The sequence below is a fragment of the Scyliorhinus canicula genome, chromosome 12 (assembly GCF_902713615.1).
Source record: "Scyliorhinus canicula chromosome 12, sScyCan1.1, whole genome shotgun sequence".
NCBI classification, from domain to species: Eukaryota; Metazoa; Chordata; class Chondrichthyes; order Carcharhiniformes; family Scyliorhinidae; genus Scyliorhinus; species Scyliorhinus canicula.
In genome coordinates, this window is record NC_052157.1 from 67572539 (window position 1) to 67597863 (window position 25325).

At 46.4% G+C, this 25325-nt stretch overlaps 1 protein-coding gene across 3 annotated transcripts in view; it reads right to left on the reverse strand.

The window, feature by feature from the left end:
* Nucleotides 1–3741: 3741 nt before the first annotated feature.
* The window catches only part of LOC119974996 (nectin-1-like), a 62187-nt gene continuing 40603 nt past the window's right edge, over nucleotides 3742–25325 (reverse strand). For 2 of the 3 annotated variants that reach the window (XM_038814418.1, XM_038814420.1), the window contains exons 7-8: nucleotides 24284–24324; nucleotides 3742–5355 (exon numbers count right to left, since the gene is read on the reverse strand). In XM_038814418.1, the coding sequence (XP_038670346.1) occupies nucleotides 5233–5355; nucleotides 24284–24324 (164 nt within the window). In that variant the 3' untranslated portion in view covers nucleotides 3742–5232. The remainder of the gene's footprint in view (nucleotides 5356–24283; nucleotides 24325–25325) is intronic. The other variant, XM_038814419.1, reaches the window with a different exon arrangement.

Consider the following 25325-nt stretch of genomic DNA (forward strand, 5'->3'; position numbering starts at 1 on the left):
CATGTCGGTGCAACATCGAGGGCCGAAGGGCCTGTACTGCACTGTATCGTTCTATGTTCTATTCTATGTGTGTGTATTTGCAACCCAGATAGCTAGACTCGATCGAAACCCCCGTTTGTTTGCGTTCTAATGGTCCATTTCCCCAGAATAAAAGAACTGTACTCAGGTAACTGATACAGATACAGAATAAGTGGCTCCACTCCCTTTACTCAGGGAGCCCAAACAGCCAAGGTTAATGACCCAGCCATCAATGCACCCGCCCCTTTATTGGCCACAATCGAAGGCAGTGATCAAAGCCTGTCGAATTATTGGGTCCAAGTTTTTTTTATAAATGTTTTTTATTGAGTTTTCATATTTTATATATGACAAATTACAAATTATTAGAGAGAAAAAAAAAAGAAAACACAAAAATTTGACATGAATATATACAGGTAAGCATCTTCATAACAACAATTGTGGCCGCCCCCTTTAGCCAGCATACATATTTCACATTCCCCAATATGGCCGAGGCACATGTTTATAGGCATTCATTTATAGTTTGGTTTTGGGCCTTGGCTTGCCATCAAACCCCCATAACGAGCCCGTAACCCCCCCCCCCCCCCCCCCCCCGATTCCCGTCCATTTTCCCCTGATTCTTGGCCACCCGACTATTCTTCCTCTTGTACGTTGGCCACAAACAGGTCCCGGAACAGTTGCATGAATGGCTCCCACGTTCTGTGGAAGCCGTCGTCCGACCCTCGGATGGCGAATTTGATTTTCTCCATTTGGAGAGATTCCGAGAGGTCGGACAGCCAGTCTGCAGCTCTGGGCGGTGCTGCTGACCACCAGCCAAACAGGATTCTACGGCGGGCGATCAGGGAGGCAAAGGCAAGGGCGTCCGCCCTCCTCCCCAGGAATAGATCTGGCTGGTCTGAAACCCCGAAGACCGCCACTATCGGGCATGGCTCCACCCTCACCCCCACCACTTTGGACATAGCCTCGAAGAAGGCTGTCCAGTACTCCACAAGTCTGGGGCAAGACCAGAACATGTGGGCGTGGTTCGCCGGGCCTCTTTGGCACCGCTCACATCTGTCCTCCATCTCCAGGAAGAACCTACTCATACTGTTTCTCGTTAAGTGGGCTCTATGTACCACTTTTAGTTGCGTAAGGCTGAGCCTTGCGCACGTGGAGGTGGAGTTGACCCTCTGCAGTGCTTTGCTCCAGAGTCCCCACCCTATCTCCATCCCCAGGTCGTCCTCCCATTTCCTTCTTGTTGTGTCCAGTACGGTGTCGTCCCTATCTACCAGTCGGTCATACATGTCACTACAGTTCCCTTTCTCTAAGATACTTGCGTCCAGTAGGTCTTCCAGTAGTGTCTGTCGTGGCGGTTGTGGGTACGTCCTTGTCTCCTTTCGTAGGAAGTTTTTGAGCTGCAGGTACCGTAGCTCGTTCCCCCCAGCTAGCTGAAATTTCTCTGTCAGTTCGTCCAGTGTTGCGATCCTGTCGTCCGTGTATAGGTCCCTAACTGTCAGTGTCCCCCCGTCCTGCCTCCACCTTTTGAAGGTGGCGTCAGTCAGTGCTGGTTTGAACCTATGGTTGTTGCAGATGGGAGCCTTGCCCGACATTTTGTACAGGCCAAATTGCTGCCGCAGTTGGTTCCAGGATTGGAGGGTGGCTGTCACCACTGGGCTGCTGGAGTGTTTTTTGGGTGGGGATGGGAGTGCTGCCGTGGCGAGGGCCCGGAGGGAGGTTCCCATGCAGGAGGCCTCCTCCGCACGCACCCACTCGGCTTCTGGATCCATCCCCTTACTCGCTCGGCTGTTGCCGCCCAGTGATAGAATTGTAGATTTGGGAGGGCTAGCCCCCCCCCTGGATTTTGTTTTTTGTAGGACCTTCTTTGGAATCCTAGCATTTTTAACCCCCCCATATGAACGCCATGATAAGTTTGTCCAGCGCTTTGAAAAAGGCCTTGGGGATGTAGATCGGAATGGATCTAAACAGGAAGAGGAACCTGGGCAGTACGTTCATTTTGATCGTCTGGACTCTCCCCGCGAGGGAGAGCGGGAGTGTGTTCCATCTTTGCAGGTCCTTTTTAACTTCCTCCATCAGGCTGGTGAGGTTCCATTTGTGGATCCCTTTCCAGTCATGGGCTATTTGGATCCCCAGGTAGCGGAATTTATGTCGGGCTTGTTTGAACGGCAGCCCCTTTAGTGCTGCCCCCCCCCCCCCCCCGCCCCCCCGCCCTTGCGGGTGTACTGGGAGGATCTCACTTTTGCTCATGTTGAGTTTGTAGCCCGAGAAGGCTCCAAACTCTTTCAGGAGCGCGATGATTCCGTCCATGCTGCTTTGTGGGTCCGAGATATAGAGGAGCAGATCATCTGCATAGAGTGAGACTCTGTGCTCTCTACCTCCCCTTCGGATCCCCCTCCAATTTTTTGCTGCCCTGAGCGCGATTGCTAGCGGTTCGATTGCTAGTGCGAACAGCAGCGGGGACAGTGGGCATCCTTGTCTGGTGCCCCTGTGCAGCTGGAAGTATTGGGAGTTGGTATTGTTGGTCTGTACACTCGCCATGGGAGCGTTGTATAGGAGCTTTACCCAAGCGGTGAACCCTGTTCCAAGCCCGAACCGCTCCAGTACCTCTATGAGGTATTTCCATTCGACTCTGTCGAAGGCCTTTTCTGCGTCCAAGGAGACAATCACCTCTTGTGTTCTCTCCCCGGAGGGGGTCATTATCACGTTCAGCAGGCGCCTGATGTTCGCGGTAAGCTGTCTACCTTTGACGAAGCCCGTCTGGTCCTCTGTGACCACCTCAGGTACACAGTCTTCTAGCCTTTTGGCCAGTATTTTGGCGTCTGCGTTCAGCAGAGATATGGGTCTGTATGACCCACATTCCATTGGGTCTTTGTCTTTCTTAGGTATCAGCGAGATTGAGGCCTGTGCTAACGTGGGTGGCAGTGTGCCCCTAGCTAGCGAGTCTGTGAACATCTCCCGCAGGTGCGGGGCCAGCGCTGTCGCAAATTTTTTGTAGAAGTCCGCCGGGAATCCGTCCGGTCCCGGCGCCTTCCCCGTCTGCATAGAGCTAATGCTCTCCATGATCTCTCCCAGTGCTAGTGGTGCTTCCAGATCCCGTTTTCTGCCCTCTCCCACGACTGGTATGTCCAGTCCATCAAGAAACCGGTTCATCCCAGCCTTCCCCGTTGGGGGCTCTGAGGTGTACAGCTCTTGGTAGAAGGCCTTGAAGGTTTTGTTAATCCTCTCTGCTTCTGTTTCCCATGTGCCTCTGGTACCTCTGATTTGCGCAATTTCTCTGCTGGCTGCCTGCTTTCTCAGCTGGTGTGCCAACAGGCGGCTGGCTTTGTCTCCGTGTTCGTACAGGGTCTCGCACGCCTGGCAGAGTTGGTGCACTGCTTTCCTGGTGGCGAGCAGGTCAAAGTTCCTTTGTAATTCTTTTCTCTCCGCCAGGAGCTCTACGGTCGGGGCCTCGGAGTATTTACGGTCTACCTCCAGTATGGAGTCGACCAGCTTCTGCCTAGCCACCCTTTCCTCCCTATTTATTGGGTCCAAGTTAAAGACCGCCCCAAAGAGCGCAAAATCTCAAGAGAGATAAGACGAGACACAGCCATGTACTCGGTCTCTCTTCGATCTGGCCTATCCCAACCCAAGTGCAGCATAACGACCAGACAGACAAGTTCAAGACCAATGATCGCTACCAGACCGATGAGCCCAGCAGAAACAGAAACACTTCTTCCACCCAGCCCCACAAGATCCAGACAAAGGCCTTGTCCATCTGCATAGAGCCGGTTGCCCTTAAGTTAAGTATAGGTTATTGTAGTTGTTAGGTGTAGTTTACTTGCAGTGTTTTGTGTTGAATGTCGAAGTAATCCTTGTGTGTAAATAAACCATCTTTGAACTTGAACTGACTAACTGGTTGTGTGGTCCTTCGATCGATACCCAGTAAAGCCTTGTGGTGGTATCATTTGATACCTGGTGACTCTAAAGAGAATCATTATTAAGTTGCAGCATTAATTGGCGACTCCGGTACCGATTGGCAACAGGAAGTAACAAAGTGAATTGACGAGGGCCCTTTCGGTGAATGTTGTCCACATGAATTTCAGTAAGGCACTCAACAAGGCAGGCTGATCTGAAAAGTAAAAGACCATGGGAGTAAGGGGAATGTGGCAAGATAGACAAAATTGATTCAGTGACAGGAAACGAATGGTAATGGTTGGCGGATGTCCTTGTGAATGAAAAGCAGTTACTAGTGGTGTTCCATTGGTCCCTGTAGCATTGAGTATAGTAACAGCAAAATCTTTACTTAACAAGTCGTAATCATATACAAACAGTAAAGGATACGGTATCGATCTGACTCAATCCTAGATTTTTACACTTCACTGTGTGGAATGACTCGAGCTCTGGGTGTTCCGTTTTGGATTAAAATCAAACGAGCTCTGATGATAGCGATAACATGGGCCAGAATTCTCCGGCCATCGGGATTCTCTTTTCCCGCCAGTAGCTCTTTTCCCGCCTGCGGGTTGCCTGGTGGCGTGGATGGCTTCAGTCTGGTTCATCAGCCATGTGTTTCCTGGCCGTGCACTGTTTGCTGGCAGTGGGATTCTATCTTCCCGTCAATCATCAATGGGAAGTTTCCCATTGTAACCACCTCACACCGCCACAAAACCCAAGGCCAGGCCTGTGCTGCCGACAGGAATACTGAATCTGGGAAATCCCATCGACTCACGGCGGGAATAGAGAATCCTGCTGCCAACAAACGACATGCCGCCGACAAACACAAGGATGGGGGAAATAGAGAATCCAGCCCTATTGATAACATCCTGATACCATAACCAGTGGTGTTGATTGCAGCACTACAAATGATCTGTTTAGGAATTGCCACCAATACCAGTGGGGCGCATACACAATGTCAGCATTTATTTATTGAGAGAGCATTAATCTGCAGCAAGGGAGAGTTTTCCTAGCCGAGGTGCTTCTTCCTAGGACTATGTTGTTGGGGGGTGAGAATCAACTAGGAGAGAGGGGACAAATCGGAAGGGAGGTACGCTGATTCTTATCCAAGGTGACCCATTTCTCGCACGATTTTCTGTATTTTATAAGCTAGCCCAAGGACAGCCAGAGGCACAAGACAAAGTAGACTTCAGATTCACGGCATATATAAAAATAAAATCAGGGCATCCTCGGAGTTTACTGCATAGATCTTGCACAACATTTTCAAGCACTTTCCATGTGAGGCTGGAGTCACAATGAAGTTTGGACGTGTTTCACATCTGCATACAGAGTCTCCTCCTCTTTTACTCTCTGCGCTGAAGTGTGCGTCGGTACATGAAGATCCAGCGATGCGTAAACTATCTCTTGTCCAACCTGTGAAAGAGTGCAGAAAGACAATTTTCAGATTTCCATTTCACTCCAGTAGGGGACATAACCGATAACATTAGCATACGTCACAGCAAATAAAAATATTGGGCGGAATTCTCCGCTCCCCACGCGGCCTGAGAGAATCGCGGGAGGGCCCCCCGACATTTTTTACGCCCCCCTGGCACCCCCCGCGATTCCCCCCCCCCTCGCCGAATCGCTGCTCGCTGTTTTTTACGGCGAACGCCGATTCTCTGAGCCCGATGGGCCGAGCGGCCAGCCGTTCACGACCGTTTCACGAGGGCGGCAATCACACCTGGTCGCTGCCGTCGTGAAACGGGCGACAGAAGCCCATTTGGGGCTTCTAGGCGCCCGATCTGGGTAAGAGCACCACGACTGTGCTCAGGAGGGGACAGGCCCGCGATCGGTGCCCACTGATCGTCGGGCCAGCGACCAAATTGGAAGCACTATTTCCCCTCCGCCGCCCCGCAAGATCAAGCCACCACGTCTTGCGGGGTGGCTGAGTGGAAAGACGGCACCGCGCATGCGCGGATACGTGCCGTCTATGCGATGACGTCATCCGCGCATGCGCGGGTTGGAGCCGGACAATCTGCGCATGCGTGGCCGACGTCATATAGGCGCCACACACTTCAGATAATTGAAATACACCAAGTTAGCGTAAATGCATGGGCCAGCATTTATTGCCCATCACAGAGGGAATTTTTACGAGTCAACCACGTTGCTGGATCTGGAGTAACATGTCGGCCAGTCCAGTTAAGGAAATGACGATTGGGCGGAGAATCGATTTTGTCGCCGAAATCGTAGCAGGCGCCAGGTTCACACCAAATCGCAATTCTCCGGTACTTTGACAGCGTCATCAATCCATTCCACTCCGCACGGAAAGTAAATGGCGTTTGCCCATTATTAGCGGGTCCGGCCCAGTATTCTCGGGGGTCATCCGCGATTCTCCGCCCCTGCTGGGGGCAATTCCCAGCAGCAAAGTTCATCTGTGCTTTGAAAAATCGAGAAATAGGCACCAAAGCTGATGAGGTAGGGAGAGAAAGGAGGTAGGACATACAGAGGTTGGAGCCGGACATTCTGCGCATGCGTGGCCGACGGCATATAGGTGCCACCCGCGCGTCATTCCCTTGATGACAGCGTCAAGGCCGCGCCGCCGAGATACCCGGAGGCCCGCTCCTCGCCCCGCTTTGGGGGTGGGGGGGAGAATCAGGTGCCGGGAGCGGGCTCCGAGGCCTCTTTCACAGCGGCTTCCGCGATTCTCCGCGGGTGCGGAGAATCGCGCCCATGGCATTTTGGGTGTTGACCTCTTTGCCTTCTGAAGGGTTCTGAATCTTGATCGAGCCGACAACTCCAACATCCCGTCAAAGTATGAAAAAATGATTGGGTGCTAAAAGTCCAGGAACCCAGATAAAGGTCCATAACAAAGTGTTAATCAATGCAATCAGGTAATACAAGCACGAGAGTTAAAATACTCGAGTTAGCATAAACACTGCATTTCAGAGAACCATGTTAATTGAAACACTGCATTTAAAACACCCCAGTTAGCATAAACAAGACATTTAACACACCCCAGTCAATGGAAACACTGCTTTTAACACACTTCAGATAATTGCAACACACCAAGTTAGCATAAATGCATGGGCCAGCATTTATTGCCCATCACAGAGGGAATTTTTACGAGTCAACCACGTTGCTGGATCTGGAGTAACATTTCGGCCAGTCCAGGTAAGGAAATGACGATTGGACGGAGAATCGGTTTTGTCGCCGAAATCGTAGCAGGCGCCAGGTTCACACCAAATCGCAATTCTCCGGTACTTTGACAGCGTCATCAATCCATTCCACTCCGCACGGAAAGTAAATGGCGTTTGCCCATTATTAGCGGGTCCGGCCCAGTATTCTCGGGGGTCATCCGCGATTCTCCGCCCCTGCTGGGGGCAATTCCCAGCAGCAAAGTTCATCTGTGCTTTGAAAAATCGAGAAACAGGCACCATAGCTGATGAGGGAGGGAGAGAAAGAAGGTAGGACATACAGAGGTGCGACTGTGGGCTGGCAGTCCTGACACTGGCCAGGCTGGCTGTTGGGGAGGGCCAGCCAGGGCTGGGGTTGCAGGGGGCTGGGTGATGGGGGGGACTGGCCATGGGGCCGGGGTGACCGCCCTCCACCCCCCCCCCCCCCGCCCCCACAGGACTGCAGCGGTGCGCAGGCACAGACCTCCATTGCCATGGACTACAAGGCAGCCACCTTGCTGCGCACCCCACTGACTATCCAGCTTGGTCCCTGATTCTGCAGAGTGTCACCAGCCGTATGGGTGCCATGACCCCACCTCCCCACACCCCAGCCTCCATCCCACCACACCAAAACCCCACCCTCTGCCATACCACCCCTCCCCTCCGACCAACTGGCTACCAACCGCCAACAGGGCAACACGCAGCCCACCCAAGGGCAATGCCCACAGTAGCCCATACAGTGATGCGCCCGACGAGGACCATGGAACATACCGCTTGCAACGGCAGCGCCAGGCGACAGTACCCCTGACAGCAGGGATGGGTGCCAAGGCTAGTGTCCCCCATGGTGCCGGGCACCAACGGGGCCAGGGGTGCAGGGATGGGGGAGGGGGGGGGGACATGCAAGGGCAGAGTCCACAGTTCCAATCATGTAGCCCATTGGACCTGGTTAGGCACAGGGTACATACCATGCTAACATGTCAGCCTTTCACCCCTTTCAGACAATGGACATTGGAATACAATCAGCAATGGTGGCCTTCCTCCTCGTTGCCGTGGCCCTGGGGATGTGCCGCGGCTGTACAAGCTAGAGTTGCTTGGGGAGGAGACCCTATGTGCCCAATCGCTACAATATATCCATTTCAATGTTGCTCGAGCCCATCAGGAAGCCCGGGTTAACGCAGACAACATTTAACACACCCGAGTTAATGTAAACACTACATTTAACACACCCGAGTTAATGTAAACACTACATTTAACACACTGGTGTTAATGTAATACTGCATTTAACACACCCGGAGTTCATGTATACACTGCATTTAACACACCCGGAGTTCATGTATACACTGCATTTAACACACCCGGAGTTCATGTAATACTGCATTTAACACACCCGAGTTAATGTAAACACTGCATTTAACACACCCGAGTTAATGTAAACACTGCATTTAACACACCCGAGTTAATGTAAACACTGCATTTAACACATCCGAGTTAATGTAAACACTGCATTTAACACACCCGAGTTAATGTAAACACTGCATTTAACACACCCGAGTTAATGTAAACACTGCATTTAACACACCCGAGTTAATGTAAACACTGCATTTAACACTCCTGCATTAATGTAAACACTGCATTTAACACACCCGGGTTAATGTAAATACTGCATTTAACACACCCGCATTAATGTAAACACGGCAATTAACACACTCGAGTTAATGTAAACACTGCGTTTGATAAGGTTACCCACGGCAGGCTATTGCAGAAAATACAGAAGTATGGGATTGAAGGTGATTTAGCGGTTTGGATCAGTAATTGGCTAGCTGAAAGAAAACAGAGGGTGGTGGTTGATGGCAAATCTTCATACTGGTGTTCAGTTACTAGTGGTGTACCACAAGGATCTGTTTTGGGGCCACTGCTGTTTGTCATTTTTATAAATGACCTGGAAGAGGGTGTAGAAGGATGGGTTAGTAAATTTGCAGATGACACGAAGGTCGGTGGAGTTGTGGATAGTGCTAAAGGATGTTATGGGTTACAGAGGGACATAGATAAGCTGCAGAGCTGGGCTGAGAGGTGGCAGATGGAGTTTAATGCGGAAAAGTATGAGGTGGTTCACTTTGGAAGGAGTAACAGGAATGCAGAGTACTGGGCTAATGGCAAGATTCTTGGTAGTGTAGATGAACAGAGGGATCTCGGCATCCAGGTACATAAATCCCTGAAAGTTGCCACCCAGGTTAATAGGGCTGTTAAGAAAGCTTATGGTGTGCTAGCCTTTATCAGTAGGGGCATTGAGTTTCGGAGCCACGAGGTCATGCTGCAGCTGTACATAACTCTGGTGCAGCCGCTCCTGGAGTACTGCGTGCAGTTCTGGTCACCACATTATAGGAAGGATGTGGAAGCTTTGGAAAGGGTTCAGAGGAGATTTACTAGGACGTTGCCTGGTATGGAGGGAAGGTCTTACTGGGAAAGGCTCAGGGACTTGAAGTTGTTTTCGTTAGAGAGAAGAAGGCTGAGAGGTGACTTAATAGAGACATATAAGATAGTCAGAGGGTTAGATAGGGTGGACAGTGAGAGTCTTTTTCCTCGGATGGGGATAACAAACATGAGGGGACACAGCTTTAAATTGAGGGGTGGTAGATATAGGACAGATGTCAGAGGCAGTTTCTTTACTCAGAGAGTAGTAGGGGTGTGGAACGCCCTGCCTGCAACAGTAGTAGACTCGCCAACTTTAAGGGCATTTAAGTGGTCACTTGATAGACATCTGGATGAAAATGGAATAGTGTAGGTCAGATAGGGTTCAGATGGTTTCACAGGTCAGCGCAACATTGAGGGCCAAAGGGCCCGTACTGCACTGTAATGTTCTATGTTCTATGTTCTATGCATTTAACACACCCCAGTTAATGTAAACACTGCATTTAACACACCCGAGTTAATGTAAACACTGCATTTAACACACCCGAGTTACTGTAAACACTGCATTTAACACACCCGAGTTAATGTAAACACTGCATTTAACACACCCGAGTTACTGTAAACACTGCATTTAACACACCCGAGTTAATGTAAATACTATATTTAACACACCCGAGTTAATGTAAACACTGCATTTAACACACCCGAGTTAATGTAAACACTGCATTTAACACACCCGAGTTAATGTAAACACTGCATTTAACACACCCGAGTTAATGTAAACACTGCATTTAACATACCAGTTAAACACAATATTTAACACACCCGAGTTAATACAAACACCACATTTAACACATCCACTTTAATGTAAATACTAAATTTAACACACCCAAGTTAATGTAAACACTACATTTAACCCACCCAAGGTAATGTAAACACTACCTTTAACACACCCAAGTTAATGTAAACACTAAATTTAACACACCCAAGTTAATGTAAACACTACATTTAACCCACCCAAGGTAATGTAAACACTACCTTTAACACACCGGAGTTAATGTAAACTCTACATTCACACACCCAAGTTAATGTAAATATTGCATTTAACACACCCGAGTTAATACAAACACCACATTTAACACACCCAAGTTAATGTAAACACCACATTTAACACATCCGCGTTAATGTAAACACTACATTTAACACACCCAAGTTAATGTAAACACTACATTTAACACACCCAAGTTAATGTAAACACCACATTTAACACACCCAAGTTAATGTAACCACCACATTTAACACACCCAAGTTAATGTAAACACAACCTTTAACACACCCGAGTTAATGTAAACTCTGCATTCACACACCCAAATTAATGTAAATACTGCATTTAACACACTGGAGTTAATGTCAACACTACATTTAACACACCCATGTTAATGTAAACACTGCACGAGTTCATGGAAACACTGCAATTCATATACCCGAGTTAATGTAAATACTACATTTAACACACCTGAGTTAATGTAAACACTGCATTTGACACACCCGAGTTAATATAAACTCTACTGTGGCTACCTAAAATGTTGTCCAGTGGGATGCTGGGAAAGGTGATCAAGGATATAGACAAGCAGGCTGCAGACAGATCAAATAAAGCTACTTGAAAAAGCTTTGCAGACTTCAAACGAGTTCACAGGTTTGATGTGAATAACATAAATAATGGGCTATCGCCAGGCCACCAACAGGATCAATAGAGCTGTCTTGTTAATCACAATTGTTCACCAGACTCAGCGGCACCTAACTTCCTTATTTGGAAGGGCCTACACGTTTCCAGCACCTTCAGGCATGGTCACCCCAAACCTGATGTGGTAGCCCCTGATTGGACATTATCAATCAGGCTGATTGAGCCCTGATCAATTGATTGACAAATGACCCAGAGACCGCCCACCAAAAGAGTCATGAAATTCAAACAGCACGAGAGTTACACATGGATTATTTTTTTCTGTGGAGCAGCACTAACTATCAATGGTGATGTCCACTGACAAAGGAGACCATCCACACTACCAACAGAAGGAAGACCAGAGCCAGAAGAGAACCAGATTGATAACCAACTAATAGAGGACTACAAGACCGGAACTACAACTAACAGGTCTGTATCTGCCTAATGCTTGTCAGTCAATGCCACATTAAGTTAAAATCTTGATATCTGGGAACTATTGGGATATAGTGTAATCCATGATTGGGAGTGTGTGATTGAATAACCATCACCATTGTGTGCGCGTGAATAAATATTGTTCTGTTTTATAAACTGAGTCTCATAGTCACTTGTGAAATGAAATGAAAATGCAAATGAAATGAAAATCGCTTGTTGTCACAATTAGGCTTCAAATAAAGTTACTGTGAAAACCCCTAGTCGCCACAATCCGGCGCCTGTTCGGGGTGGCTGTTACGGGAATCGAACCGTGCTGCTGGCCTGCCTTGGTCTGCTTTCAAAGCCAGCATTTTAGCCCTGTGCTAAACAGCCTCTCTAAACACTTGTCCACCGGATACAAGTTAAGACACACTGTGGTTTAGAAAGGGCAACATTTTGGTACCACCAGATTGGAGACGATTAGCAGTAACGATTGTTGCTCCGAAAGATTCCAGATATCGACTTAAAAATCAGAAACTACAGGTGTATACTCTGTACTGGACAGATTATTAATTTTGGGTTGTACTAATTGCATGTGTTATTAACAGGGAGAATAGGGTAAACTCTGTTGGTTTGCACTCAAGAGGGTTTAGGACCGGAAAATAGCCCATAAGCCGTACCCTAGTCCAACCGACTCCTCCTCCCCACCTCCCCGTTGCCAGAAATGAGCGACTGGAGTTCGCAGGTTGCAAAGTGTCCCATATGGGAGGAGAAAAGGAGAGAATATATAAAGAGAGAGGGATGGCCCCTATGAGCAGAATATTGTGAGAATATACAGACAGGTCCCAGAGCAATTGGACAAACCCATTAGGAGGACCTGAATAAAGCGCAGGGAAAGCATGCGCTAAAGGTGAGAAAGCGATAGCAGTACTGTAGTGTGCTGCTTGGCGCAAGTAATGGGAACCGAGGTGGTCCTAGTGACCGTTCCAATGCAATTAGCAGATGGAAAAGAGGAAGTAAGGAAATCACAGGAGGGGATAGAAGCATTAAGAGAGGAAATAAAGCATTTAAACGAAGCACATCAGCAGGTGTTAATTAAAGTAACAAATGCCTGGAAGGAGGAAGTAGGGAAGGTAAGCAGCACATGGCAGGGAGAGGTAGAAAGAATAAAGAACAAATAGCAGGGAGACGCAGATAGAGTGAAAAGCACCTGGCAAGGAGAAGTCGATAAGGTTACCAACGTACACCAGCAAGAGAAAGCAAAGCTGCAGGAGAAGATAACAAAATTAAAGAGGAAGGGCAAAGGAGGTTGCAAAATTTTAAAAGATGAGAAGCAGGAGGAGGTGACGAAAGTAAAAGAGGAACAGTAGACAGAGATAAAAAGATTACAAAAGGAGCAGCAGGAGATGTCTGATCAAATGAGAGCTGAAAAAGACAGGGAGATTAGTAATCGGAAACGTTCAAACCAGGCTAACCTGGTGCATTTAGGCAGCTTTCAAACACAATGTGAAAAAGCTTACCAAGACACCCAACGGGCTGCCATGGTAAGAGATGAAGCCGAGCAGAACGTCACCCGCTTAGAAGTAAAGTGCACCAACCTGCAGGCAGCATTAAAAGCGCTCCATCAGACCAGTCAGGAGCAGCGACATGCGACATTCACAACTAACAAGTGCCAGGGCAAAATTAATAAATTAAAATCATTACTCTCAGTCTGAGATGGTTTTTTTGTGTACCTTTGGTATAGTTGAGTTCGGAGAGGAAGAGAGGGAGATTTTGCAGATCTTCATGAAAGGGCAAAAATATACATCATAAAGACAGAGTTGGGACCCCCCCCCCCCCCAACGTAACACCCAGAAATAACCATACCGAATGCTCCAACACTAACCACAGAGAAAGTTGTACCCGTTACACCACCGGATTCACCCCCAGTGTCAATGCACCCAGTCACCACCGAGAGAAGAGTAGGGGATAGCCTAAGCGCAGCAATTACCAATACAACTCCGCTTACAGTGACCCAATGGAGTGATGCGTGTAATAAAATCACACTTTTGAGCCTACTGCGGATCCACACTGCTTCTTTGAGGAGATTAGACAGCAGAAAATAATGTATGGGCGAGACAAAAGTTAGCAAGTAAAGCTCATAGTAACGTGCTTTAGTCCATCAGTCAGGTCAGCATTACATTCACCCCAAAATGTGGGACAAGGAACTTTAAAGGCCATGAAAGAGGCCATATTAACAGAAGTAGGATACAATAAGGGGGGGTCCCATAGACAGTTTAAACAAATGAAGGCAAAGGAAAGGGGAACATCCGACTGCTTTCGCGGGTTGGCTCTGGCTTCATTTTCAAGCGGTGTACGGAGACTTACAGTGCTCCGCATTAGATGACTCTGCCTCCTCCAAATGGTGCACGGACGTTAGTATCCCATGCTACCGAGGCAGGCAAAAAGGCTTGCAGAACTTTTGACCCCACCCACCTCACGCACAATGAAGCATGGGTCTTTTGGCGCTTATCCAGAGTTTGGGAACAGTCAGTTCAGAAACAGCCACCAGCAAGTACCGATAAGGAGGCAACTATGCATCCTATGAGGGCTAACCAGGATCCTGCGTGGAGGAATGAGGGTAGAGAACCCCAGTACCCAAGGGATCCAGTCCCGCCATACACGCCCTAGGGAAGAGATAGGGAAGTATGTTTTAATTGTGGACAATCAGGCCAATTTGCTCGTGGTTGCAGGAGTCCCCCAGCATCATACACACGACCCCTGAGACCACCCGTCCCCTTGCCTAGACCAGCCCCCAGATATGAAAAAGAACACCACCCACAGCAGCTGGAAGGTCTCAGCTGGCCCATGCACACTGTGAGCGCTTACCCGCCACTCCACATGGCAGGGTCAACTCAGCAATGCCACTTCACTTTTTTCTTTCTCTTTCTTCCTCCCTTCTTCGGTCATACTGCACCGACACCATATGTGATTGGCCAAATCTGATTGTGGCTAACAAAGATATAAAACAGGCCGCCCTAATTTAAAAGAAAGTCACACTCCAACCACCCATTTAATACACCCGAGTTAATGTAAACACTGCATTTAACACACCTGGAGTTCATGTAAACTCTGCATTTAACACACCCGAGTTAATGTAAACACTGCATTTAACACACCCGAGTTGATGTAAACACTGCATTTAACACACCCGAGTTAATGTAAACACTGCATTTAACACACCCGAGTTAATGTAAACACTGCATTTAACATACCCGAGTTAATGTAAACAATGCATTTAACATACCCAAGTTAATGTAAACTCGGCATTTAACACACTTGAGTTAATGTAAACTCTGCATTTAACACTCCCGTATTAATGTAAACACTGCATTTAACACACCTGAGTTGATTTAAACACAATATTTAACATACCCGAGTTAATTTAAAGACAATATTTAACACACCCGAGTTAATACAAACACCACATTTAACACACACAAGTTAATGCAAACACCACATTTAACACACCCACGTGAATGTAAACATTACATTTAACACATCCGTGTTAATGTAAACACTACATTTAACACACCCAGTTAACATAAACACTACATTTAACACACCCGAGTTAATGTAAACACTGCATTCACACACCCAAGTTAATGTAAACACTGCATTTAACACACCCGAGTTTATGTAAACACTGCATTTAACACACCCGAGTTAATGTCAACACTACATTTAACACACCCGAGTTAATGTAAACACTGCACGAGTTCATGGAAACACTGCAATTCATACACCTGTGTTAATGTAAACACTACATTTAACACACCCGAGTTAATGTAAACACTGCATTTAACACAACCGAGTTAATGTAAACACTGCACGAGTTCATGGAAACACTGCAATTCATACACCCGTGTTAATGTAAACACTACATTTAACACACCCGTGTTAATGTAAACACTACATTTAACACACCCGAGTTAATATAAACACTACATTTAACACAACCGAGTTAATGTAAACGCTGCATTTGACACACCGGAGTTAATATAAACACTACTGTGGCTACCTAAAATGTTGTCCAGTGGGATGCTGGGAAAGGTGATCAAGGATATAGACAAGCAGGCCGCAGACAGATCTAATAAAGCTACTTGGAAAAGCTTTGCAGACTTCAAACGAGTTCACAGGTTTGATGCGAATAACATAAATAATGGGCTATCGCCAGGCCACCAACAGGATCAATAGAGCTGTTTTGTTAATCACAATTGTTCACCAGACACAACGGCACCTAACTTCCTTATTTGGAAGGGCCTACACGTTTCCAGCACCTTCAGGCATGGCCACCCCAAACCTGATGTGGTAGCCCCTGATTGGACTTTATCAATCAGGCTGATTGAGCCCTGATCAATTGATTGACAAATGACCCAGAGACCGCCCGCCAAAAGAGTCATGAATTTCAAACAGCATAAGAGTTACACACGGATTCATTTTTTCTGTGGAGCAGCACTAACTATCAATGGTGATGTCCACTGACAAAGGAGACCATCCACACTACCAACAGAAGGAAGACCAGAGCCAGAAGAGAACCAGATTGATTACCAACTAACAGAGGACTACAAGACCGGAACTATAACTAACAGGTCTGTATCTGCCTAATGCTTGTCAGTTAATGCCACGTTAAGGTAAATTCTTGATATCTGGGAACTATTCAGGTATAGTGTAATCTATGATTGGGAGTGTGTGATTTAATAACCATAACCATTGTGTGCACGTGAATAAATATTGTTCTGTTTTATAAACTGAGTCCCATAGTCACTTGTGAAATGAAATGAAAATGAAAATGAAATGAAAATCGCTTATTGCCACAAGTAGGCTTCAAATGAAGTTACTGTGAAGAGCCCCTAGTCGCCACATTCTGGCACCTCTTCGGGGTGGCTGTTACGGGAATCGAACCGTGCTGCTGGCCTGCCTTGGTCTGCTTTCAAAGCCAGCATTTTAGCCCTGTGCTAAACAGCCCCTCTAAATACTTGTCCATCGTATACGAGTTAAGACACACTGTGGTTTAGAAAGGGCAACATTTTGGCACCACCAGATTGGAGACGATTAGCAGTAACGATTGTTGCTCCGAAAGATTCCAGAAATCGACTTAAAAATCAGAAACTACAGGTGTATACTCTGTACTGGACAGATTATTAATTTTGGGTTGTACTAATTGCATGTGTTATTAACAGGGAGAATAGGGTAAACTCTGTTGGTTTGCACTCAAGAGGGTTTAGGACCGGAAAATAGCCCATAAGCCGTACCCTAGTCCAACCGACTCCTCCTCCCCACCTCCCCGTTGCCAGAAATGAGCGACTGGAGTTCGCAGGTTGCAAAGTGTCCCATATGGGAGGAGAAAAGGAGAGAATATATAAAGAGAGAGGGATGGCCCCTATGAGCAGAATATTGTGAGAATATACAGACAGGTCCCAGAGCAATTGGACAAACCCATTGGGAGGACCTGAATAAAGCGCAGGGAAACCATGCGCTAAAGGTGAGAAAGCGATAGCAGTACTGCAGTGTGCTGCTTGGCGCAAGTAATGGGAACCGAGGAGGTCCTAGTGACCGTTCCCATGCAATTAGCAGATTTTGCAGCTGTACCTATAGGTATGTCAGGAATAAAAGAATGACTAGGGTAAGAGTAGGGCCAGTCAAGGACAGTGGTGGGAAGTTGTGTGTGGAGGCTGAGAGATAAGCGAGATACTAAATGAATACTTTTCGTCAGTATTCACTCAGGAAAAAGATAATATTGTGGAGGAGAATGCTGAGACCCAGGCTATTAGAATAGATGGCATTGAGGTGCGTAGGGAAGAAGTGTTGGCAATTCTGGACAAGGTGAAAATAGATAAGTCCCCGGGACTGATGGGATTTATCCTTGGATTCTCTGGGAAGCCAGGGAAGAGATTACTGAGCCTTTGGCTTTGATTTTTATGTCATCATTGGCTACAGGAATAGTGCCAGAGGACTGGAGGGTAGCAAATGTGGTCCCTTTGTTCGAGAAGGGGAGTAGAGATAACCCCGGTAACTATAGGCCGATGAGCCTCACGTCTGTTGTGGGTAAAGTCTTGGAGAGGATTATAAGAGATACGATTTATAATCATCTAGATAGGAATAATATGATTAGGGATAGAGAGCATGGTTTTGTGAAGGGTAGGTCATGCCTCACAAACCTTATCGAGTTCTTTGAGAAGGTGACTGAACAGGTAGACGAGGGTAGAGCAGTTGATGTGGTGTATATGGATTTCAGTAAAGCGTTTGATAAGGTTCCCCACGGTCGGCTATTGCAGAAAATACGGAGGCTGGGGATTGAGGGTGATTTGGAGATGTGGATCAGAAATTGGCTAGTTGAAAGAAGACAGAGGGTGGTGGTTGATGGCAAATGTTCAGAATGGAGTTCAGTTACGAGTGGCGTACCACAAGGATCTGTTCTGGGGCCGTTGCTGTTTGTCATTTTTATAAATGACCTAGAGGAGGGTACAGAAGGTTGGGTGAGTAAATTTGCAGACGACACTAAAGTCGGTGGAGTTGTAGACAGTGTGGAAGGATGTTGCAGGTTACAGAGGGACATAGATAAGCTGCAGAGCTGGGCTGAGAGGTGGCAAATGGAGTTTAATGTAGAGAAGTGTGAGGTGATTCACTTTGGAAAGAAAAACAAGAATGCGGAATATTTGGCTAATGGTAAAATTCTTGGCAGTGTGGATGAGCAGAGGGATCTCGGTGTCCATGTACATAGATCCCTGAAAGTTGCCACCCAGGTTGATAGGGTTGTGAAGAAGGCCTATGGTGTGTTGGCCTTTATTGGTAGAGGGATTGAGTACCGGAGCCATGAGGTCATGTTGCAGCTGTACAAAACTCTGGTACGGCTGCATTTGGAGCATCGCGTACAGTTCTGGTCGCCTCATTATAGGAAGGACGTGGAAGCTTTGGAACGGGTGCAGAGGAGATTTACCAGGATGTTGCCTGGTATGGAGGGAAAATCTTATGAGGAAAGGCTGATGGACTTGAGGTTGTTCTCGTTAGAGAGAAGAAGGTTAAGAGGTGACTTAATAGAGGCATACAAAATGATCAGAGGGTTATATAGGGTGGACAGTGAGAGCCTTCTCCCGCGGATGGAGGTGGCTAGCACGAGGGGACATAGCCTTAAATTGAGGAGTAATAGATATAGGACAGATGTCAGAGGTAGGTTTTATACGCAAAGAGTGGTGAGGCCGTGGAATGCCCTACCTGCAACAGTAGTGAACTCGCCAACATTGAGGGCATTTAAAAGTTTATTGGATAAGCATATGGATGATAATGGCATAGTGTAGGTTAGATGGCCTTTAGTTTTTGACTTCCCATGTCAGTGCAACATCGTGGGCCGAAGGGCCTGTCCTGCGCTGTATCGTTCTATGTTCTAAGGAAATCACAGGAGGAATTAGAAGCATTAAGAGAGGAAATAAAGCATTTAAACGAAGCACATCAGCAGGTGTTAATTAAAGTAACAAATGCCTGGAAGGAGGAAGTAGGGAAGGTAAGCAGCACATGGCAGGGAGAGGTAGAAAGAATAAAGAACAAATAGCAGGGAGACGCAGATAGAGTGAAAAGCACCTGGCAAGGAGAAGTCGAAAAGGTTACCAACGTACACCAGCAAGAGAAAGCAAAGCTGCAGGAGAAGATAACAAAATTAAAGAGGAAGGGCAAAGGAGGTTGCAAAATTTTAAAAGATGAGAAGCAGGATGAGGTGACGAAAGTAAAAGAGGAACAGTAGACAGAGATAAAAAGATTACAAAAGGAGCAGCAGAAGATGTCTGATCAAATGAGAGCTGAAAAAGACAGGGAGATTAGTAATCGGAAACGTTCAAACCAGGCTAACCTGGTGCATTTAGGCAGCGTTCAAACACAATGTGAAAAAGCTTACCAAGACACCCAATGGGCTGCCGTGGTAAGAGATGAAGCCGAGCAGAACGTCACCCGCTTAGAAGTAAAGTGCACCAACCTGCAGGCAGCATTAAAAGCGCTCCATCAGACCAGTCAGGAGCAGCGACATGCGACATTCACAACTAACAAGTGCCAGGGCAAAATTAATAAATTTAAATCATTACTCTCAGTCTGAGATGGTTTTTCTGTGTATCTTGGGGATAGTTGAGTTCGGAGAGGAAGAGAGGGAGATTGGGCAGATCTTCATGAAAGGGCAAAAATATACATCATAAAGACAGAGTTGGGACCCCCCCCCCAACGTAACACCCAGAAATAACCATACCGAATGTTCCAACACTAACCACAGAGAAAGTTGTACCCGTTACACCACCGGATTCACCCCCAGTGTCAATGCACCCAGTCACCACCGAGAGGAGAGTAGGGGATAGCCTAAGCGCAGCAATTACCAATACAACTCCGCTTACAGTGACCCAATGGAGTGATGCGTGTAATAAAATCACACTTTTGAGCCTACTGCGGATCCACACTGCTTCTTTGAGGAGATTAGACAGCAGAAAATAATGTATGGGCGAGACAAAAGCTAGCAAGTAAAGCTCATAGTAATGTGCCTTAGTCCATCAGTCAGGTCAGCATTACATTCACCCCAAAATGTGGGACAAGGAACTTTAAAGGACATGAAAGAGGCCATATTAACAGAAGTAGAATACAATAAGGGGGGGGGGGGGGGGTCCCATAGACAGTTTAAACAAATGAAGGCAAAGGAAAGGGGAACATCCGACTGCTTTCGCGGGTTGGCTCTGGATTCATTTTCAAGCGGTGTATGGAGACTTACAGCGCTCCGCATTAGATGACTCTGCCTCCTCCAAATGGTGCACGGACGTTAGTATCCCATGCTACCGAGGCAGGCAAAAAGGCTTGCAGAACTTTTGACCCCACCCACCTCACGCACAATGAAGCATGGGTCTTTTGGCACTTATCCAGAGTTTGGGAACAGTCAGTTCAGAAACAGCCACCAGCAAGTACCGATCAGGAGGCAACTATGCATCCTATGAGGGCTAACCAGGATCCTGCGTGGAGGAATGAGGGTAGAGAACCCCAGTACCCAAGGGATCCAGTCCCGCCATACACGCCCCAGGGAAGAGATAGGGAAGTATGTTTTAATTGTAGACAATCAGGCCAATTTGCTCGTGGTTGCAGGAGTCCCCCAGCATCATACATACGACCCCCGAGGCCACCCGTCCCCTTACCTAGACCAGCCCCCAGATATGAAAGAGAACACCACCCACAGCAGCTGGAAGGTCTCAGCTGGCCCATGCACACTGTGAGCGCTTACCCGCCACTCCTCATGGCAGGGTCAACTCAGCAATGCCACTTCATTTTTTTCTCTCTCTTTCTTCCTCCCTTCTTCAGTCATACTGCACCGACACCATATGTGATTGGCCAAATCTGATTGTGGCTAACAAAGATATAAAACAGGCCGCCCTAATTTAAAAGAAAGTCACACTCCAACCACGCTAAGCCTCAACCAGAATCGGTTGTGTTTAAAGATACGATAATTGCCTTGTCTCCTTTGGTTTTATTAAAAGAAAACAGGGGGAGGGGGGTCACGTGTAGTGACAACATAAATGCAGATATTAAGCATGCGATGACAACAGAACTATGCTTCATTTGCTCAGGATACCAGCGGAACCAGAACCATGACGACGAGATGGAACCTACACCTACATCAGGCTATTTTTCCATCGGAATCACGGGACTCAGGACATTCAAATCAGATGAATATTTTATATCCGGGTTATTTATGTTTTGCTCCACCTTATGCGGGGGAATGTGAGGATGGTGTATTATGGATACACCCCAATAAAAGTATCATGTTTGGGTGTAATAATTAGAGGCTATTTACAAAAAGCTAAATTGAAGCTCAGTCGAATGCTACTTGAGCGTCACCATAAAAGGGGTGGGGTTTTTCAAATAATGAGTGTCCTGCAATTGGATGTTTAGATAATAGCCCCGAGAAAGGATTGGAACTTGGGCAGAGGTGCCCTGGGACATTGATAGAGGGTAAATTTGCCCTGTCCGAGATCGGGACAGGACCAAAGCCAGCACCAGTATGGAAACACACACTGCGACATTACTAACAGCACATTGTGTATTAAACCAGATGTACATAGCCAGGATGGGTCTTATACAATTAATTGACATACATAAAAGAGACAGGGTGGACGTAAGCACTACGGATGAACTCTAGCTGCACTTGGGGGACAGTTATGAGGAATACGATACCAAATTAAAACCCCTGCCAGAAGAACTAAACCAAATTCGGCTGAAATTGGCTACCCCCACAGAACCTTCGCCAAAATACTCCAATAAACCCAGGACATACAAAGGCAAGTTGCTGTTATTAAAGCCACCAAATGGTGGGATGATGTTTGGAACTGGGGCTCAAATATACCAGTACATCCATTCATTCGACTCGTCTCAAATTTGGCTACCATCCTGATCCTGTTCACGTTAGTCTATCTCATCATCCTTGCAGTCAAATTTCAACGATGGCAAGCAAAATTCACTCCAGGTGAGGATATGAGACCGGTGCTTGCAGCACGGTCTCCTTTGATGACACCATCTTAAGAATCTTTGGGACTCTCATGTATTTTTTGCACTGTTTGTACCCATCGTATCTGCTGAAATGGTTTTTGATATTTCCGTGTTTTTATATTTCATTGTAATAAGCTGTGTTGTAATTTTTAAGTTTGCTTTTCATTAATGTACCTGTTTCTTTTGTCATTTATTAGCTGTTTTTGTATTTTGTAAAAGAGTTATTGGGTAGTTGTACCAAGGCAGACTTGACTTGACAAGTGACAGGGGATGCTGGACAGGTGTTGGTCTTGAGTCTGTGATCCACCACGCTTCACGTTCAGGATCAAGAGGAGGGACATGTGGCCACCTAAAATGGTATCCAGCAAGGGATGCTGGGGAAAGTGGACAAGGGGATGGACAAGCAGGTTTCAGGCAGATCAAATAAAGCTGCAGGAAAAGGCTTTGCAGACTTCAAATGATTTCACAGATTGATGCGAATAACATAACTAAAGGGCTATCTCCAGGCCACCAATAGGATCAATAGAGCTGTCTTGTTAATCACAATTGTTCACCAGACACAGTGGTACCTAACTTCCTTATTTGAAAGGGCCGACATGTTTCCAGCACCTTCAATTAAGGCCACTGAGTGCCCACCCCAAAATTGATGTGGCAGCCCTTGATTGGACTTTATCGATCAGGCTGATTGAACCCTGATCAATTGATTGACAAATGACCCAGAGACGGCCCACCAAAAGAGTCATGAAATTCAAACAGCATGAGAGTTACTGCACGGATTCATTCTTTCTCTGGTGCAGCAGTAACTAACAAAGGTGACTTCCACTGGCTGACAAAGGAGACCATCCACACTACCAACAGAAGGAAGACCAGAGCCAGAAGAGAACCAGATTCATAACCAACTAAGGAAGGACTACAAGACCAGAACTACAGATAACAGGTCTGTATCTGCCTAATGCTCGTCAGTCAATGCCAAGTTAAATTAAGATCTTGGAACTATTGGGATATAGTGTAACCTATAATTGGGAGTGTGCGATTGAATAACCATAACCATTGTGTGCGCGTGAATAAATATTGTTCTGTTTTATGAACTGAGTCTCAGTCACTTGTCCACCGTATACGGGTTAAGACACACTGCAGTTTAGAAAGGGCAGCAATACATGTATTATACCCGAGTTAATGTAACCCCTACATTTAACACATCCAAGTTAATATAAACACTAAAAATTTAATATACCCGAGCTAATGGAAACACTGCATTTAACAGACCCGAGTTAATGTAAACTGCATTTAACACACCCGAGTTAATGTAAATACTGCATTTAACACACCCGAGTTACTGTAAACACTCAATTTAACACACCCGAGTTAATGTAAACACTGCATTTAACACACCCCAGTTAATGTAAACACTACATTTAACACACCCGAGTTAATGTAAACTGCATTTAACACACCCGAATTAATGTAAACTGTATTTAACACACCCAAGTTAATGTAAACACTGCATTTAACAGACCTGAGTTAATGTAAACTGCATTTAACACACCCGAGTTAATGTAAACACTGCATTTAACAGACCCGAATTAATGTAAACTGTATTTAACACACCCAAGTTAATGTAAACACTGCATTTAACAGACCTGAGTTAATGTAAACTGCATTTAACACACCCGAGTTAATGTAAACACTGCATTTAACAGACCCGAATTAATGTAAACTGTATTTAACACACCCAAGTTAATGTAAACACTGCATTTAACAGACCTGAGTTAATGTAAACTGCATTTAACACACCCGAGTTAATGTAAACACTGCATTTAATACACCTGAGTTAATGTAACATTTAACACAGTAAGAAGTCTTACAACACCAGGTTAAAGTCCAACAGGTTTGTTTCGAATCACTAACTTTCGGAGTGCAGCTCCTTCATCATTCACCGAAGGAAGGAACATTGCTCCAAAAGCTAGTGATTCGAAACAAACCTGTTGGACTTCAACCTGGTGTTGTGAGACTTCTTATTGTGCCCACCCCAGTCCAAAGCCAGCATCTCCACATCATGGCTACATTAAATACACCCGAGTTGGTCCAAACTCTGAATTCAGCATACCTGAGTTTGTGAGTTGTTGATTTCACCGTGAACACCAGTTTCTGTGGAAATTGGAAGACAAGCAGAATATGTCATCATGAATCAAAAATTTCCCAGACAATAGAATTAATGTTTTCCCACTTTACCCGATTTTTCGATTTGTGGGATAGCTCTATCACTGAAAGTAGTTTGGTTAAACTCCATCTCCCCCTGCCCCCCTCTACCTCCCCCCTTTCCATTGCAGCTATCCATGCAAGTTCAGGAGATGCAGCAGATGCCTTTTTGATGCCTTCTGTCATCACCGACTAAAGCCCCGAGCACTTTTTCAAATTAAGCGGTGGTTGTCCGGGGCTTCAACTGCAGCATATTGTTTGCACCACTTACAATGTGATTTGCTCTATAGTGGATGGAATTGTAGGGCCGGATGGTAGTGGCGGTGTGTTGAACAATGGTAGCCACTTTGAGGACACTTGCATTCCGTTCGCATTCATGAACCTGAACTTCCGTAAGTTGTTATTTTAATTCTTCATCTTACACTCTTTCTGGCATTTGCCCTTGGTCTGCTGCAGTGTTCCAGTGAAGTTTGTGGAACAGTACCTCCTCCTGGGACTGACGCATTAGCTTTGAGTTTAGTTATTCCTCTTCCATTTTGCTTGAGGTCGCTGGTATTTTTGCATTTATTCTTGTTGTCTTGTCTTTCTTTACCTTTCAAATTGAAACTGTGTGCGGGATTCTCTGTCCAGCAACACCAGAATCATGAACCACGATTGGGCGGAGAATCATGCGTGAGCCGGAAAATGTGGCCGGTACCAGGCGCCCGACGGAATGCCACGCCCGGGACTCGACAGCGATGTAAATGCATTCTACTGTGCACGTACAATAAACGCCGTTGGCATATCATTAATGGGCCCGATCCGGTATTCTGCAGGGCTGTTGCGATGCTTCGCCTCCGCCAGGAGGAATTACCGATGACGAGGTTCATTTGTGGTTTCAAAAATCAGGAAACAGGTGCCATGGCTGCTGAGGGAGAGAGCGGATGTAGGACATCTTCCTAGAGATGTGA